General features: G+C 47.7%; 2 protein-coding genes across 5 annotated transcripts in view; one reads left to right on the top strand and one right to left on the bottom strand.

Annotated features, from left to right (window-relative positions):
- Nucleotides 1–1,928, top strand: part of RALGAPA1 (Ral GTPase activating protein catalytic subunit alpha 1) — a 131,264-nt gene extending 129,336 nt beyond the window's left edge. For all 4 annotated transcript variants that reach the window (XM_058864628.1, XM_058864605.1, XM_058864620.1 and 1 more), the window contains one exon: nucleotides 939–1,928. In XM_058864628.1, the coding sequence (XP_058720611.1) occupies nucleotides 939–1,093 (155 nt within the window). In that variant the 3' untranslated portion in view covers nucleotides 1,094–1,928. The remainder of the gene's footprint in view (nucleotides 1–938) is intronic.
- Nucleotides 1,929–4,388: 2,460 nt separating this feature from the next.
- Nucleotides 4,389–5,792, bottom strand: INSM2 (INSM transcriptional repressor 2). Its single transcript, XM_058851258.1, has one exon. It carries the CDS (start codon nucleotides 5,790–5,792, stop codon nucleotides 4,389–4,391), a length of 1,404 nt encoding a protein of 467 aa, XP_058707241.1.
- Nucleotides 5,793–19,261: the final 13,469 nt, after the last annotated feature.

Below are 19,261 nucleotides of genomic sequence, written 5' to 3'. Positions count from 1 at the left end.
ACCAGGCTTCTATCTCTAAATTATATGGGTTAGAAGCCTTCAGAGGCAACCGAGGTAGTTGAGTTCAATCACTGCCAGTCTCTGTAAATGGCTAATGAAAATGCAGTTTAGTTTTATGGATGGGAGTTCACAGTATTAATTTTCTGTAGCACAGGAAGGAGAATGTGATTTTGATTTCATATTTTCTCCTTTTCCTTTTGTACCTCTATGGAAGAAGATTTGGAGACAGGCTGTTTGTAGGAAAGAGCCTTGTCGCTTGCAGTGAGGACTCTGGGGCCACTGGAGCGTAGTTCTGGGCACTGGGCTAATGAATTACATATCATTGTCTCAAATTCATCTTGTTCCTTTTACAAAGAAACGTTAACATATAGTGCATCCAGTTAGTACAATCTGTTCAAGCTTCTGCCTTGTGGGCCCTGTAGGAATTTGCCTTTTGAAGCACCAACTGAAGTTGATATGGGAGAAGATGTTTGGCTCTCTCAGTTGGCTCCCAATTCACTCCACCTCTTCAGCAGCATTCCTAGAGCTCCCTTCATGTGCAATGAGCTGTTAACCTTCATGTTCTCATTAAAGACTGGATTCTTCTGGGTTGTGGTTTGACTAATGATTCCCCCATCCCTGCAAGGGAACTGGAGCTGTTTGTTTTCCTGGTTAGCGGGAGAATGTTGCCCACTTCAGTGCTGCCTCAATTGCTCAGGGCGAGGGGGTTCTGCAGTCCCGTAGCTCAGTGGTTTCTGGAACCATCCTTTCTGTAGGGGTGCATTTGTGGCAGTTGCTAATTTCGTGAGCAATACCATCACCCACAGCTGGTAAAGGGCTAGGAGATGCTGTGGCAGTGACAGCAGCACTGAAATTCCTGTCTGCCCCTTGCTGAAAGATCCCATGCTGCGAGTGCGGAAGGCAGCACTGACCCGTCTGGTTCTTGCTGTCCTCTGCAGGCTTCTGCCCAGAGACTCAGCCGGGAGAAACTCCAGCAGCAGCAACAGCACAGGTGGATGGAACAGACTTAGCCTCTCCAATGTCTCCTCGGACTAGCAAGAGCCGCATGTCCATGAAACTGCGCCGCTCCTCTGGCTCAGCCAACAAGTCCTAAGTGGCAAGATGCCTGCAGCTTTCTAGTGAAGAGCAATTGGCCTCCCTTCCCGCAGCGACTCACCACCTTTTGGGTTTTTTTACTGCTCACACCTTTCATTCAAGGATAATGTCTCTCATGTGTGTGCACCCATGCCCTGCATCCTCCTTTTCTGTATGTTTATTTTAAACAGTGACACTGGACTTTAATATTTTAGCTTTGTTTTTTTATTAAGCTCCAGTCTGCCTTTTTTTTTTTTTCTTTGCAGTGCAGTTTTTACCCTGCACCTTTTACCTACTTGGATGATTATGGATGATTAACTTTGGGTTTTAACTCTGGTTGATCTTGAATCAACATGGAATTGGAGACTGCAGTTGGATTACACTATATTTATTGCACCCCTTTGCAATTTTCCCTGTAACAAAGAAAGAAATATGTACAATTTGAAAATGAATGTACAATTTTAAATTGAAGTTGCATTTGTAAAGTCTTTGTCAGATGTCACAATGTTAATGCACAAGATGTGTACAGATTATTTATGTTGAGAATAAAATAGTTCAATGGCCTTTCAAGCATTACAGAAGCCAAATGAAATAATTTGCTTATAGCACCCTTTCATCATAATGCAATGTATCATTTCCTAATTCTGCAGATAATCTATGCCAGAAAAAAAAAAATCACTGTGCTGAAATTCTACTTCTGCTTGGCTTCCAAATATTTTTTATAATGTTTGCTTTTCCAAGTGGTGTCAATAGTAAATGGCATTGAGTTTCACAAGTTTTAGCCGTTATCATTAGGGTGCTCCATCTAGATGTATATTCTTTTTTCTTACATTAAAAAAAAAAATAAAAACAAACAAACACTTTTCTGATAGAAATTCATTGCCATGATGATGGGTACTAGGGAAGAAAAGGGAAGATGCTCCGGGAGCCTGGCCTGAAATGCTAATAATTTCAACCTTCTGAGCGCAGATTAGTACACGAGTTCCACCCACCCAGAGGTATTTTCCTACAGAAAACTAAATGCTCACATTTTGAGTCTAGTAAACAACAAAATGCTGTTAACAAAATGTAGCATGGCATCGGTACTAACTGCATGTGTAAATATATCATATGGGCAACAATAAAAGAAGAAATTATGTATTGTCATTCATGTAGTATCTACAAATTTGTAATGGTTGAAGAGAAGACATGCTATTTAATAATCCAATAAAATTATTCTTACCACCTTTTGTATATTAGTCATTCACCTCACTGATTAGATTCTTAGTCCAATTTATAGAAGGATTGTGTATTACATGCACATGGAGCAGCTAAATGCAATACACAGCTTTAGTTCTCCTTTGTATTAAAAAGTACACACAAGTTCTCAAGAATGCCCAACTGAAAACTTGCCCAGATCTAGTAAATACATTGGATGTAGCTCTGCAGGTAATACAAGGCATAGGCTGGTCCGTCTGGCAGGCTGGTTGTTCAAGTGCTAATTGTAGGAGCAGTTAATAATCATCACATTTGCGTGGTCTGGAGTCCTTCATCTTTGACTACACAAGGAGAGAAAGAGGAACCATGATTAAAAATAAAAAAAAATAGTGACTTTCTCCAGGGGCAAACTCATTTAATTGCATAAACAGGCATTTTTTACCTAAGTCTCTGTTGCCAACAAACGACAGAAAAAATGCACAACTTAAAATAACATGCTTTATTTTTGGCATATTTGTGACTTGCAAGTTGAGCCTCCTTTGTCAGAAGGCAAATCTTGGCTGCATTAGGTTATATTGTATTAATTCGTTTGTCCAGGTTCTGGAACTAAAATGACAAAGTCCGTGAAGCACATTTAACATAAAGCACTTATCGCTTGCTTGCAGCCTTTGGGCATGATACATCTTTTGTTGTGTGTAGCAAAATAGAAAACTACAGAAATAATTGCTTTAGAGGATGCTAATCAAGAGATTGAAATATTTTGCATGCTCGTGTCAGAGAGAATGTTAGAACAAAGATTACGACTAGGATCAGTTTGGTTCTTCGGAATCACCAGCTGACTTACTTTGCCCTGCTGAATTCAAGAAAGGCATGAGCTTTCTTTTAAATCTTTTATTGAATTTTCTTGCCCTTATTTTTAGCCTCATCTGCTATCACATTTAGAAACAAGCACTCATGGAAAAAATAAATACGTAAATAAATAAACAAACAAACAAATACTGGCTGAAGTGTCAGTAGCTGGTAAATCCAACAGCATTTCAATGCATTTGGCCAGAGCACTCAAAAGCCAGGGAATACACACCGCGGGTTGCTTTGCTAAAGGTAGGCGTCGTTAGGGAGAAGGAAGGTAGCCTGTCACCTGCGCTTTAGCAACGTGTCTAAAGACTGCTTCATGTCCTAATTTCAGCTGCTCACAAGACTCGGAGGAATTCACACCAAAAGCGCAGCTCACGGGGGAGAGGGCTCGGAGGCCGCCCGAAAAGGCGAGCCGCACACAGGCTGCTTTCCGCCTGCCTGCCGTGCAGGGGCTGGCGGGGCCACACGCTGCCCAGCCTGGTGAGACCGAGCTGCTCTTCTGGCTACTGTCCGTGCCGCACCAACAAGCCACTAACGGAGCGGAGCAGCTTTGGGAACGGGCAGCTGCCAGAGACGTGTGTTTTGCCCATCACGCCGCTGCTAGAGTACAGAGACACAGAGTAAGCAGGAGATGCGTACTTAGCTATAGAAGATCAACACCTCATATTTCAATTAAACAGACAGCACGATTAATTTCCCATACGTTTTGCTAGCTATTATTTGACTTGACACTGACTTAATATGAACATTTACCTTCTCAGCTATCTTAGTACAGAGTACAGCAAACAAAACACCACGAATGTTGAAGCTCGGGGGCTAAGGCTATTAAAACAAGGTCACTAGGTCAGGCTCCTTCTCTCACGAAAAATAATTTCTCTCTTTAGATACCCTATATACAGCCGTTCTTCTCTCCGTCTCTACGGAAGATGGACCGGCGGTGGGCCGCCACCCGACGCCTCGGCATTGCCCGCCTCCCGACAGATGCCGGCGGGGCTTCTCGCCTGTTGCCGCCGGCCCGGGGCCGTGCCCCGGTGGCTGGGGAGCAGCGCGGCGCTCCCTCCACTGCGGGGCTCGGCGGGAGCGCTGCCGGCAGCGCGGCCCGTGGGCTGAACGGGTCACCACCCACCGGCCGCGAGTCACCGGGCCGCTTCTCCGACGTCGTAGCCGTGAGAGCCGCGACTTTCCATAGGAATTACAGCGTGGCCAGGGCTCGCTCGGCTAGCCCGGGCTCCCGGAGCAGTCCCACCGGGGCGGCCGCGGGCCTAGCAGCCCGGCCGGACGGGCACCTGGAGCAGCAGGACCTGCCTGCTCTCCGGCGGGTGGCACTTGCTGGCGTGCCGCGCCAGCCCGGGCGCGCTGAAGAAGGTGGCGGGGCAGTGTTTGCAGGGGAAGCCCTGCCGCTCGCCGCCCGCCGCGCCGCTCTCGGGGACCCCGGCGGGCGGCGGCGGCGGCAGCAGCAGCTCCTCCCGCACGGCGTGCCACAGCCGGTGCTTGTCCCTGATGTCCGCCGAGGGGAAGCGGGCGCCGCAGAGGTGGCAGGCGAAGGTGAGGGGCCCGCGCTCCGGAGGGCCGAAGGCGGCAGGCCGCGCTGCCCCGTGGGTGCCCAGGTGCTTGCGGAGGTAAGCCTGCCGCCGGAACCGCTTTTGGCAGCAGGGACAGGCGAACGCCTCCCCGCCGGGGCCGCCGCCCGGACCGGGAGCGCCGCCGTGAGCCGGGCCGGGGCTGCAGCCGGGGGCGGTCGGGGCGCCGCCGGCGCTGTCCGCGCCGCCGCGGTGCTGACGGGTCGGCGGCGGTGGCTGGGGCGCGGCGGGGCCGCGGGGCCGCCGCTCGGGGCTGTTCTCCTTGCCCGGCGGGGCGGAGGCGGCGCCTTCGGCGCTGGGGCCGGGACGCGGCTTGTGCCAGCGGCGGTGCGAGGCCAGGTTAGCGGGACAGCTGAAGATCTTGTGGCACTCGGGGCAGCGGTACTCGACGCGCACGATGCGGGAGCAGCGGTGCTGGGCCAGTGCCAGCGGGTCCGCGTACTGCTCCTTGCACAGCTGGCAGATGAACTCGCCCAGCGGCGTGCGCCCCGCCGGCGGCCCCGGCCGGCCCTCGGGCCCCTCCTCTTTGATGCGCAGCCCCAGCACGGGCGAGGTGGTCACCTCGTCGGCGAAGCTCAGCTTCCGCGTGGCCTTGCCCTTCTTGGCCGGCGCCTTGGCCCGAGACGGCCGCTTCAGCGCGGGCACCGACGGCAGCGGCGGGGCGGGCAGCGGCGTGCGCGGCTGCAGCAGCAGCTTCTCGGCGGGCGGGAAGGAGGCGGCCAGGGGGAAGGACTCGGCGGAGGCGGGGGAGCTGAGGCACCGCTCGAAGAGAGCCGCCCGCGGCCCCGCCGCGCTGCACGGCCCCGTCGCCCCCCAGGCGGCCGGAGCCTCCGGCGGGGTGAGCCCGGGGCCGCCGCAGCCGCCGCCGGGGGGCCACGTCGCGGGGCAAGCGGCGACGGCTCCCTCCTTCTCCTCGCCCTTCTCCTCCTCCGCTCCCTGTCTAGCGGCGGGGCCGTCCCCACCGGCGGGCGGCGGGCGCGGCAGCGGGGTGGGCGGAGGGTCCCGGTCCGGGTCCCGCTCCCGCGGGCGCGCCCGGTAGGAGCCGCCGGGTCTCCGGCTGCGCTTGACGAGGAAGCCGCGCGGCATCGCGGGGCGGTGCGGGACAGCGAGAGCGCGGCACCGCCGGCCCGCCCGGCCTTTATAGCCCCGGCGCCCGCTCCGCCCGGGCGTCATCCTCCCTCCGGCGGCCGCGGCCAATGAGGAGTTGGGGCCGGCGCTGGCGGCGGGGGGCGGCGGCGGCCGGAGCGGGCCGGGGCTCCCGCCGCCGGGCCGGGCGCGCTCGGGTGCGGGGACGGGCGGGGTGTCTCGGGGAGCGCAACCCCCGCGCCCTGCCAGACTGAGTGAGGTGTGGGGCCGGGAATGGCTCCGAGATGGGAGACACCCCGAGCTGGGTCACGGGCGCTGTCCCTCAGCCGAGGGGAGCAGGAGCGGCTGTCGTGGGTGTTCGTTCCGCTGCCTTCAGCCGCCGCCGGGTCCGCACGGACCGCCCCGCACGCCCTTCACCTGAAGGGAGCCAGAGCTGGGAACTGGCTCCGTCCTTCTGCACAGCCACGTCAGGAGTTTTCCCAGAAGTAGCCAGAAGGCTCCGGTACTGCGGTGAGCTCCCAATGAAAGAGCGGGGCTGCCGGGCTGCCACCGCCGCGTAAAATGCTAAATCACGGCTCTGCGTAGTGGCCATTACTGGTCCCTTGGCAGCCTCACCCGCGGGTAACCTCCCGAGCCCAGGGGAGGCAAGACTGAGGTGTGCTACATCAAACTGCAAAAGCCCCCGAACTTCCCCCCCATCCCTCCTCGATGCAACTCCCGGCCCGTTCGCGGGCGCCGTGAGCCTGGTGGCAGCTGGTGCGCCCCTGGAGCAAGGCAGGAGTCGTGTTTGCTAAAGCACTAATCGCCTTCCTGGTGGGGGGATTCAAGCGCACTGGCAGCGGGATCTCAGCAGCCCCTCCGGCCCCACCACGCGGTACCAGCATCACTTACTGGACAGCCCATGCACCCGAGCCGGGGTTTGGCGGCAGGACGGTGCTGTCCCGCCCGCAGACCTGCTGCCCGCAGCATACGCGAGATGGCGTGCCATGGGAAACGACCGCGCTAAAGCCTCGCTCCCTCCCTGAGCGGGGACAGACAGCCCTTGCCACGGTAGGACCGTCGGACTCACCCTGCTGGAAACATCGCCTAGCCGGAGGAAGTAGACAGCACCAGGAGGAAGGGGAAAACAGCGCCTCTGGTTCGAGGGGCTTCCAGGAGCAGAAGAAAGATATGAAACCTTCATCAGAGACCAGAGACACCCACCTGCTCAAAACACTCTCAAACCACTTCTCTGTGTAAGTGCTTCGATTACATTTGCTTAACAAAGTTTTAATCATGTTTTACATTACTGTCCCATTTTCCTCCATTTTCATGGCTGCACTGAATCTCAGATTACATTACAGACTCCATGGGCTAGAGACCACCCTTTGTTAGTACAAACCACTGTAACTGGGACCAGTGAGCCATGCTTCAGCGCAGTTAGGCCACTCCACTGATTGGCTGCTTGATTTTTACCCCAAATTTTTCACCTTTGTAGTTGGACTTCCTAGCTACATTTCTCACTGAATAACTGGATCTCTGGTCACAGATCCACTGTTCCTCCGAGCGATATGTAAATAGTTCTTTCGCCTCTCCCATGTAAATAGTGTTCCCATTAATGTGTCATTTGCTTTTGTCACATTGCAAAAATAGTCTGTGATAGGAATGTCCAGTTCTGGAATGTCCAGTTCAGTTTGCAGTCCTAAGAGGTGAGGAATCCAGCAATGCCTTTTCCAGCACAGGAGTAGCTGGAGATAGAGTACCAGTTGGAAAGCAGATGTATTGAGTGCTTACTGAAACTCCAAACATTTCTCCAGTAAAAGCTGTAGATTGGAGTTGCATCAGGGAGTTTCTCTGGGCCCCCAGTGTCATCATCTGCCATGGTCCAGACCTCATGGGAAGGCTTGGAGAGTAACCTACAGTCACAGCTGTGGAATCGCTGCTGGATCTCCCCAGCTGATGTCCCTCCTGCAGTGCTTCTTGGCTCTTCCCTGTGATTTGGTGCCCATCTGTGCCTTCTCTGTGCTCACAGTGCCCTCCAGCACAGCCCTCTTGTAGCTTTCTAAACTTGCCTCCAGTTTATGAGCAGTTTCTAAGGTGGGACCCAAAACTGTAGAACCCATCACTCCATCCTTGGCCTTGCTGCAGCATCTGCCAACGCCCACAGATGTCTGACAAAAACACTGGCAGCATTGCCTGGGGATTCAAGTTGGTTCAGCCACCTCGTGACTTACTTTTATCAATAAATATATTTGTTTCCCCAGGCTGTCTCTGCCCCATTACAAATCTCAGTTCCCTGGCTCACACTTGGAAGGGTCACAATTATTTTTTGATTACAGATACTCCCACATTTACAAGAGAATGTACCTGTAGTAACTGGCATTACACCCAACTCTCACAGCTTCTAAGCTTTCCAAAGTGTTACATGGGTTTATCTTCTTGCCATCATCCTTTACTCCTACCAAAAATTTTACAGTTAGAAAATTCAGATAATTTATAATAATGGATAACAATTTTGTGAACACACCTCCAAATCCTCTGTAAATTTGCTGGATTTGTTTCCTTTTCACTGTTTTATTACATTTCATTATTCCCATCACCTAGCTGAGAGTGCAGCATTACACCCTCCTGAACAACGACAGGGAAACTTTATTTAAGGTCAAAGCTTTTCTAAGCGAGGAGCTGAATGATGTTATTGCTCCTGTCCTTACACTGTGTTCTCTACAGTCTGCTAAGATCAGGTTGGTCTTCATTAAACATCTTGGCTGCTTACACACGAGAGTCATCCTTATATGACCTGAGATTAACCAAAGGGTTAATCCCACAATAAATAGGAAATCAAACTTCTAGTGGAAAAATGTAGCTGGTGGGGAACTGGCAGGGTGAAAACAAGAGGAATCAGTTCCTCATCTTATATCCTTTGCTCCCTCAGTCCATCCCCTCCTCTCTGCTTGAGGCTGAATGTTGATGTGCTAGGGAATGGAAACAAGAGTAGGCTCTGCCTCCCTTTTTGCCGAAGTTTCTCATTTTATATGAGGGGACTTTTACCCTTTTTCATAACTTTGCAGCTAACATAGGGAGCCATTTAAGCCTTGCCAAGATTCAGCAATCAGATTCAGCAATGGCTGGGCCAACTTCTTGGGGACCTTCCAAAGTGAGGACAATCTCCAGATTCCTCTAGATACCTTTTCTGTCACTGCCTTCTTTTAGGGACATGGTTTAGTGGTGGGCTTGTCGGTGCTGGATTAATCATTGAGCTCTTAAAGGTCCTTTTCAACTCAATCGATTCCATGATTATGTGACTCTGGAGGATGCTCCATCTGATTGCCTGGTGTGCTCCAGAGTTTGGCACTAGAAGCTCATCATCCAGGTCCTTGTACATCTCAGACTGTCATCTCTGGCTGTGAGGTAGGGATACCATTGCTTTCAGCCCCAGCCATGTCTCCAGCAGCTCCAGGACACCTGGAAGTCTGCTCAGACACTGAAGAGGAGGTCTACACCTCCGTGGTCCACAAATAAAACATTGTCAACCAAGTGGGCAGCTGCATTTATATTTATGAGCAGTCTTGGGCCATAAACATCAAGAGGAATGTATGACAGAAATGCCAGCTGGCAGAGAGAAGATCTTGAGTGAGGTCTGGTTCCCAGAGAAAACCCTAAAATTCTTCTGGGGGTTGAGGGGACAGAAATAAAAAGAGAAATTCCTTTTGCCACTTAGTAAAAGAAAAAATAACCACAACTTAAAAAAAATAAGAGTTAAAAATAAAATAGAAAATAACTATAAGCAAAGGATTAAAGAACATTTCTCTCCTTCATGTTTCCACTCCCCACCACAAAAAAAAATGGTTGTGGTTGAGTTTTTTATATTGCAGGGTTTCAAATAAAGTTGACTTTTAAATCTTGCCCTGACATCTGGTTTGTAATTAATGGAGCAGTAAATAGGAGGGAGACAGAAGCTGCCTCAGAAGCCTGTCCTTGATACATGACTCTCCAGCAATATAGCTAGATGAGCGATACCACCCCCAGGCTCCAGCACTTAAACAAAATCCAGGCTGGTTTTGGTGGCAACACAAGCCATTTCATCTTCCCCCTAGAACAAGGCTGCCAATTATCTTGCTGTGGTTGGGGATTTGATGCTGGTGACAGACATTGAAGGAAATATCTGCATTATGAGGATATGGATTGTCTAATATAACTGACCTTGCTGGTATCTTAATTGTGTTTTGTTTTACCTGAGGACAATCTGCTTCAACAGGAAAATGATGCTAACAGCTGCTATGTTTTCTTCATTGCTCAAATATTAACAAGAAGCTTTCTGTAAGGGGAGATAGAAAACACTGTTCTGTGAAGGTACTTGGGCTAGAGGGATTTGAAGGGATTTGAAGACACTATGAAAACACTTAACCTTCCTCTTTTTCCACAAATGAAGTGATGCTGTGAACAGGTCACATCACGTCAGCCCTCACTAAGGTGATGCTGGGAGGACTGTGGTGCCACAGCTCCTGTCCCTACTCTGTAAGTGAGCAGCTGTGCAAGGGCCAACAAATCAATCTCACCTTTTGGTTCTTGCCCACCTCCATCTGCATAAGCCCATTGCAGGGAAACCAGGTCTTCTCCAGGGAGCAGATTGACATTCCCAAACTTATAAAAGTTATAGGAGACTCAATGGGACCATGATGACTTTTGTTACTTCCTTATAGATTTCAGCTGGATTTCAGCTCCTACCCCACAGGCTGCAGCCATTTGCCATTTGCCAAATTTGCCTGCATTGGAGTTATTTATTGATCTCGCCGTGTCATAAATAGGAAGATTTGGCTTCCTTTGGTGTGAGAGTCTCAGCAGTCTGTTCCCTACAAGCATCATTATATGTTGCATTTTGCTGAAATGAAGGCCTCCAAGCAGAGAAGGCCACAGTTATCAATTATATGAATATCAGTAGTGGCTTTCAGGGAGACTGGGTCCCAGCTGCTCTTGCAGGTGTGTGTGCAGACAGGTGGATGGTTCTGTGTGCAAAGAGAGCAAAAAGACCGGAAGACAAGACAGCAGGAGAGTGGGAGAAATGAAGTTTCTGAGGGATGTCTCTGCTGAATGCTGGTCTGGGAAACTTCATGCCTGCCACCAGTAAAGTTTAGGCAGGACAGAGAAACATGCTGGTTGCCTAATTTCCCAAAATGGCTCAATCTGAGAGGTTTTCAGAAAGCAGAAATCAGGACCAGATGAATCACAGCCACAAATACTTAATTTTGTTATGATCACACTTCATCCTGCCCTTGTGCTGGCACTGGAGCGTATTCAGTTCTGCAGGGATGTGGTGCAGGGTGCTGAGCCCACAGAAAAATATTTACATTTTTTCCTTTCCCCCCCATCTCCAATGATTCTTAATAATAAGGCCACCTTATTCAAGAAAATTCCTTTGACTCAGAGGTATAACAGGTAATTCCCCAGGGCTGTTGCCCAAGACCTTTCTGCCACCCCTACTCCATGATACCCTCTCTATTTCTCCCTCCATTTTCTTCAGGCCACACCAAATTCCCAGGTCCTTTTCCTGCCAGGACTGGAGGCACTTCCCGACAGAAGTATGCTACTGCATCTTTGCTTGCCTATGTAAAGGAATGGCAGGATGTGTTGTGGAATGAGGCACAGGTATGGCCTGGCCACTGCAAAGCAGATGAGTGGCCTCACCACTGCCAGCAACAGTTGCAAAGGGGCAGCTGGAGCCTGCAAGATGCTGATAAGGAAAACCAGTGGTAAAGGGGTGGGAGAAAACAAGCAAACCAACACGGAAAGCTGGCTAGAAACAGCTGGGCAGAACAGCACCTAAAAGGAACGAGCTGGAAAATTGCTTTACAGGGAAATAAACCACACCTGAGCTGGGTGCCTGCATCTCAGAAAAGCAACAAGGAGGATGATAGCTCCCAAAAGGAAATAGTGGTTCATCTCTTTGCAGGGAATGTGACAGAGGAGGGCAAAGGAAAGGTGGCACCGAGCCAGACAGTTGCTGCTCTTTTCTTAAATTGCAGCTTCTGAGCCCATCCACCTTGTTCATTCACAAAGAAGACCTGGCAAATGTCCACTGTGCAGGAAGCTTCAGAGAGGTGAGGTCGCAGTGCCAGCTCTTGGCAGGTGTGTCAGGATGGAGATTCTCTTTTTTTTCCTGTGGGTGAACACCCATGTGCAACCCTGACGGGCAATGGCAGAATGCCTTGCTGGCTGATGCAGTAGGAGAAGGGAAAACACATCACTGCTTCAAGATGACCTAAAAACAAAGCTCTTCCTCAGCTGCCTTCCCCTCTCCAGGTGCCAGTGCCTGCCTAGAAGGCAAGGACAGTGGTGACTAGAGGATGTCTCCAGCAGAGCCCAGGAGAAAAGCAGCACCGAGCCAAAATCATCAAGCATATATTGCATTGCTTTGAAAATATTTTTTCCCCTTAGGACTTAGCCCTCTTTACTTCAAAGCTAGGAGAGGGGACAAAAAACCAGAACCATGCTCCAAGTGCTGCTAATATAACAATCCCTAGCAGCTGCCATGCAGGATTCTCCACTCACATTTGTTTGGCTTCTTTTGTGACATTTGATTAAAGTCTTGCTATCCTAAATATTAACTAAAGTGCTTGGAGGCAAGGCCTAAATTTCACTTTGCCTCCCAAGTTCACCAGCTCCATCCTCCTCCTCCTCCTCCTCCAAATATGTTTTGCTATAAATTACTGGCACTGTTTCTGTTGATAGTCAACATAATCAAACATTTGTAAGCATGCTGTCTCTTCAATCTGTTCAGTTGATGCACTTTACCTGATCTTTCATTAAAGTAATCAAAACACTTGCTGTGCCACGTCTAATGAATGTTGCATGTATGATTAAGTACTTTCATTCATATTGCAAGTTTGATTTAATGTAATCTGCCTTTCAGACAGCCATTAGCCTAGCTCCTGCGTGAATTCGATTAATTGGCTGAATTCTTCCAGATGTCCTTTAAGTATTACAGGAATTTCTATGTAAAAACAGCAGGGACCATCTAGCAGAGAAGCAAACAATGATACGTTATATTGCTGCCATGACTTACAAAAAGCTGGATTCATTTTCATTAATAAAACATCTGTACTGCTGCACAGCTATGCATCAAGATGCATTTATTTTATATGTTTATTTCTCTTATGACTATAAATAGATGGTTAAACAGAAGCACGGTATGTTCAGTTGGAAGACAAACAAACAGAACTGTATCAGAAATGAAAATCGAAATAAAGAATGTCAGAGTTAGGACTTATAAAATAAGCATCATGTGCTGTAACAAACATGGCAGCAACTCTTATGGCTACTAGGTATTTCTTAGGATAAAGGCATTTCTCTTAGAGCATGATGAATCTGAAAGCAATTGGCTCTTGGGTTGAAATGCCCTATGTCCAGTTTATGTTTATATGGCTTATTGTACCTTTAAGTGGGAAGAAAAATGCAATTTGGCATTTTTAAATGGATGCAGTAAAGAGAAAAAGTGTCATTAAAATAAACAGTTTTTCTTAATTCTCAAAATGAGAATTATTTTCTTTTCTTCTCCCCCACAAAGTTACACTTCAGAAAGGAATCACTTTTTCCAAAATGCAAAGTCTCCAAAAGTCAGCTTGTGTTTCAGTGCCTGCTGTACCCAGCCTGTGCAGGATGTGGTGATGTTTCAGGGCATGGAGAGGATGCCTCTACAACCCAAAGCAGCTCCCTTCACTTTCTGCTAGCCTTTCTAGATCTGAGAGCACCTTTTGAAGAAGGATATGAGATCTCAGAACTTTCTTGCCCCTTTTATCCTCTCTCCCCCTGCCTACCCTTCTCATCCTTGGAAATGAGCCCGTGGGGCAGACTGGAAAAGTCTGGCAGGAGTTTCACTGAGCTCAGCACAGCTTAGTTTTCCTGAATGTGTGGTACTTCTTATCCAAGTCAGAGAGCTGCAGGGCTCTGCCTGTCACCACTCTGTTTCACTGGGCTCTGCCAAGTCAGGAACTGAGGAGGGGAGAGGAGCAGCAGCACTGCAGCAGTGTTGCAACTCTCACCAGCAGTGCTCCGTCAAGTGGTTCTATCTCACCTGGGGAACAGCCAGGTCCCACTCTTCCCTCTCCTCCCTGCTCCTCTTTCCCAGCTCCTGCACAGCCTTATAAGTGTGTTTGGTCCTTGAGGTACCTCTCTTGTGCTAGGCAAATTATTGCCACTTTGCACCACGTCAGGACTTTACTGACTGCCCTGTTGAAATGAGCAGGAGCTCGTACTAGCCAGTCCATTTTCAAGGGCTGTTTTAATAGATGATGGATTTACAGGAGATATCTGAAATAATATTGTTCAGCAAAAATTTAAGTGGTACAATGAAAGGAATTGAGACTTGCTAAACTGTATCTCCCTTTTTTCCCCATCATACTCACAGCGCTGGCCAACTTGTTTCTTTGTGTACACATTCTCCTCTGCTCTCACTTCTTTCTCTGTTTCTTGCTTTTGTTCCTATGGTGTCTATTATCCTCCTATAGCAAAGGTACCTTTGCTATAAAAAACTATATTATATTATATTATATTATATTATATTATATTATATTATATTATATTATATTATATTATATTATATTATATTATATTATATTATATTATATTATATTATATTATATTATATTATATATCATATCATATGATATCATATTATATTTATTATCAGTATTATCTGTATCCTACTATGAGAAATGCTTTAAGACAAATTTTCTACCACACTTGCTCCAGTACCCACATAACCTCATAAAAGCCTGGCTCTGTTGTATTGAGCCTAAATCATTACACTAACCCATTGCAAAGGTCTCCTGCCCATGAAAGGGAAAGAAAAACACAGAGAGCTGATTGATTCCCTTGATCTCTGTTCCAGAGGGATTTTCTTAGCAGGGAGAGCAGTGGGTTGACTGGAGGAGAGCAGGAGGTGAGGCAGGTTTTCCTCGGCAAGCTGCAGGAGCCTCAGCAGCAGTGGCAGGAGAAGCGCTTTCCCCTTTGAGACATATCAGAAACCTGAGTCTCAATGCAACAAAAACAGTTTCTAGATTTTTTCAGAGTAGAAAATGGTGTAAATATCACCTATAGGTGACCAATCTAAAAATTAAATGTAGCAGAGCAAAGCAAGCCTTTTCTAGTTTCCCGTGCTGTGTGTTTTCCAAGGCAGATGTGGAAAAGTCACATCTTCTTTTGAAGCCCGAGAGACTGAAAAATTAAATCAGGGGGCTTTGTTATTGATGTTTTTCTAATACAAATGTTTTGAAATCCCTGCCTTTCATGTGTCTCTTACAAATAAGCAGAAATGTGTGATGAGTCATCTTTGCTTTTAATTCCTTTAATAGATTCTTACCTCACCCGCTAACGTCTAAACAATTCTCGTTTCTGTAACAATCCCTTCCTCAGTGGTAAATATTGCTCTCAGACAACATCTTTTTTGGAGGTTTATTATGTTCATTCTGTGGCTGAGACTCATTATACTCAGATATTTATTTAAAAGAACAAAATGACAGCAAATGCCTGCATGTATCATGTCTCCCCTTACACATATATTACACATATTTCAGCAACAAGGCCCAGCACTCTCATAGTTTTGAAAAAAAAAAGCTGGCCTTCCTTCCTAGCCATCACTCCTTGAGAAAGGAATACTGAGAGGTGATGGTAGAGTCTAACCTTGCCTGCTAAATGGGATTCCACTGATGCTAATGGGAAATTTGGCAAAGACAGGAAAATAATTTATGAACTATTTGAATATTTTCAATTATAAAATAAAAAAACCCCAAAACCTTGGAGAATTATTAAGAAGGAAGAAGCAAATGAAAATGCCACTATAAGGCATGGTGAAATGGTATATGTGGAACCAGTCCAAGAAATAATTTTGATACCAAATGACAGGTTTGAGTCTTCCTGAAGTAGCAAAGTATCACCCATCTCACTGAAGAGCTGGACAAAAAAAAAGCTCACAACTTTTACACAGGAAAAAGTCCTCAGCCATTTAAACTAACATTTCACTATTCCAACATTCATGGCTTCTGTTCCTGTTCTTCTAAACCAAACCCCAAGTCTAAAAGCAGCACCCACTTCTGTTCACACCCAGCTGCCTCTGGCCCTCAATAGAGAGGTTCCAACTGGTGCACAGTCATAGCAAAAGGTTTTTGAGATTATAATCAGCTTAATTATAAAAATGGAGTGAGGTTTGGCCTCAGTAAGCTGTAAAATACATTTTTAACTAGGCCATTGATACAGCAGAGACAAGATGAAAAACAAGAGAGGAGGGCAAAGGTTTGGCTGTGTGGCCATTCTGGGAAATGACTGAAAAACAAGAACAAAGCTATTCAGAGCAGGTCATTAAAGAAAGAAAGAATCTTAAACAAGCCTAAAAGATAGGAAATAGAAATATGACACGGTCACTTACAAAGCAGAGGTCAAAAAGACATCAGTAATTAATGATGAAAAGATAAAGAACCAAGCACTTAATTTCAAAGAAATAGTCGGGAAAGGCATAATGGCACTGTGAACAGGAAAAAAGACTTTGCAGAAGTAAATGGAGATGAATAAGATCTCAATAGGGGGAAAATGGATAATTGAAAAAGTAGAACTGCAAATTGCTGCAGAAATTCACCTGGAACATAAACCAGTTATTTAGGACTAAGGGTGAAATACAGCATTGAATGGGTCCATTTTTTTCAAAGGGACGTCCAGGCACACACTGCCAATTTTGCTCTGATATTTTTCCATTGCAGTTTTTATGCATGGAAAATATAGGTGAAAATGTCTAGCGTGTTTGAATGTTTAAAGACTACTTTCTGAAATGCAGACCAGTGGATTTTACTTCTGTTTCATCAAGAGATTCTAGAATGAAAAGGCTGAGAAGCAGAAGCCAAGAAAAATGGAGAATAGCAGATGTTTTGAAACAGCAGTTTCAACCCTCTGAGCATCTTTCCTTGTTTTCTCTATTGTTTTCTGAGCTTCAGCTCAAATGAGCAAAACTTGATAATCATGGAGTCCTAGAATGGCCTAGGTTGGAAGTGACCTTAAATATCACCTCATTCCGAACCCCCTGCCATGGGCAGGGACATCTTCCACTACACCAGGCTGCCCAGAGCTCCATCCAGCCTGGTCTTGAACACTTCCAGAGATGCGGCACCCACCATTTCTTAGGGCAATGTGTTACAGTGCCTCACCACTCTCAAAGTACAGATTTCCTAATATCTAATCTAAACCCACCCTCTTTTAGTTTGAAGTCATTCCCTCTTGTCCTGCCATCACATGCCCTTGTATAAAGTCTCTCTCCATCTTTCTCATAGGCTCCCTTCTGCTACTGGAAGGCCACAATTAGGTCAGCCCAAAGCCTTCTCTTCTCCAGGCTGAACAATCCAAATTTTCTCAGTCTTTCTTTGTAGCAGAGATGTTCCATGCCTCTGATCATCTCTGTGACCTCCTCTGGACTCTCTCCAGCAGGTCCATGTCCTTGCTGTGCTGGCACCCCAGAGCTGGTGCAGCACTGCAGGTGGGGTCTCAGCAGAGCAGAGCAGAGGGGCAGAATCCCCTCCCTGCCCTGCTGCCCTCACTGCTCTGGATGCAGCCCAGGACACGTTTGGCTCTCTGGGCTGGCAGTGCCCATGGCTGGGTCATGCCCAGCCTCTCACCCAGCAGCACCCCCAAGCCCTGCTGGGCAGGGCTGCTCTGATCTGTCCATCCCCAGCCTGTGCTGGTACCAGGGGTTGCTCTGACCCAAGTGCAGCACCAGCACTTGGGCTTGTTAAAACTCTTGAGATTTCTGTACAGCCACTTCTTGAGCTTGTCCAGGTCCCTCTGGAAGGCACCTTGTCCTTCAGGTGTTTCAACAACACCTCTCAGCCTAGTGTCATCTGTGAACTTGCTGGGGGTGCACTTAAACCCTTCCTCTATGTAATTAATGAAGATATTAAATAACATTGGTCCTTATACAGACCCTTGAGACCACTTTTCACTAATGCCCATTGTGACTCTGAGCTATTGAATGAAGAATGTAAAACAGCAGTGGACAGTCAAGACTGTACAGACTCAGCTATACCCTAGAGTTGTAACAAACGGAGTTAATCTCAATGAAAAAAAGATGAATTGAAGGTATAACGTTCTCGCAGTCATTGGTACAGGAGGTTGTCCCACTAATTCCACCTGAAGGTGAGGAAGAGGAAATACTCTATATTACAGAATTATTTCAGTTCATTTCCTGTTAGGCTTTTTTTCCCCCAAGACTGCATGAGAAGACTCCTTCACAAAAGCCGACTGTTGTGTTAAGCAGGTCATGTGTTTCAGAATAACCAAGCCTAACTTTCTCCACCCTTGGCTGAGTCCCCTGATGCTGGCAAGCAGATCCCTGGTGTGTGGAATGACAAAGCCCCGCACAGAGGCACATGGGGCACTGAAAAATTTATCTCTTCTTCTGAAGGAGCTGCCACACCAGAGGTTTGATGTATTATGTAGTAATGCATAAGCCCTCCCACCAGGCAGTGACTGCTCCAGCCCTATCAGAAGGATTGATAACCACATCACCCCTGTGCTGCAGAGCCAGCTCAGACACTAATTCCCAAGGGTTGGGCCACAACATTGAACTTTTACATGAAGAAGTAATCTGAAGTGCTGTGGGCTGTAAAACACAGTGGGGCTGTTGTGGGAGAGGATTGGTGATACATCTACCTGGAATAGCTGTGGGTCTCAGGCAGTGAAGCTGGACACATATGATAGCTGCTCTGCATAAAGGTGACCAGCTTTAGCAGAGAAGACATGATGCCATGTCTCAAATACTGCTTTATACTGCACACGTGTGTGTGGATCCAGGGAAAGAGAGTTCATGATGGTCTGCATTTCAATGGGACACGGAAAAATTAAGAGTATCTGTCCTGACATTTCCAGAAACCGGGCAAAAGAAATTGTAACAGCTGTAGGTGTTCAGTGAAGGCATAAAGCCCTTAAACACCATAAATCAGTCTGGGTGCATCCCTCTCTGGATGCTGAACCGTAATCCCTAAGTGCCCACGACTCGCAGAGGCTTAATCCTTTTCAACAATGGGATGAGCTGGAGGCTATATCCTTTCAAGATTTACATAACACCCCAGCACACATGTCTTTTGGGAGGATAAGAGCTGCTTAGTATGTCCTGCATTAACATTTTTACAGCCATTTGGTTTACATCCATGTCTCTCCCCCCAGTGGGAAATCCCAAGCTGATGACATTGCCCTCAACCCACCAGCATGCTGGTTATGGGCTTCCCAGCTGGCTCAGCCCAGCAGAAAGCACTTCTGTACCTTGTGTCCTGGGTGCAGCCCTTGCCCTGTCACACAATGTGTCTTGTTGGCGTCACCCCATTGTGAATCCCCAAACACACACAGGTTCTGTGTCCTCCAAAGGTACAGCAGCAGAAACATGTAAGAAGATGCAAACCAGGGCAGTTGCGTGGGGAAGGACAGTGGCTAACTGGTACCTCATGAAAAGCAAGCAACAG

The sequence above is a fragment of the Poecile atricapillus genome, chromosome 1, assembly GCF_030490865.1.
Source record: "Poecile atricapillus isolate bPoeAtr1 chromosome 1, bPoeAtr1.hap1, whole genome shotgun sequence".
NCBI lineage: Eukaryota > Metazoa > Chordata > Aves > Passeriformes > Paridae > Poecile > Poecile atricapillus.
Note: the sequence above shows the minus strand (reverse complement) of the source record. Positions and strands in the feature narration are given on the sequence as shown.

Excerpts from the sequence above, each read along its gene's own strand:
- INSM2 (XM_058851258.1), bottom strand. The coding sequence starts at position 5,792 with ATGCCGCGCGGCTTCCTCGTCAAGCGCAGCCGGAGACCCGGCGGCTCC.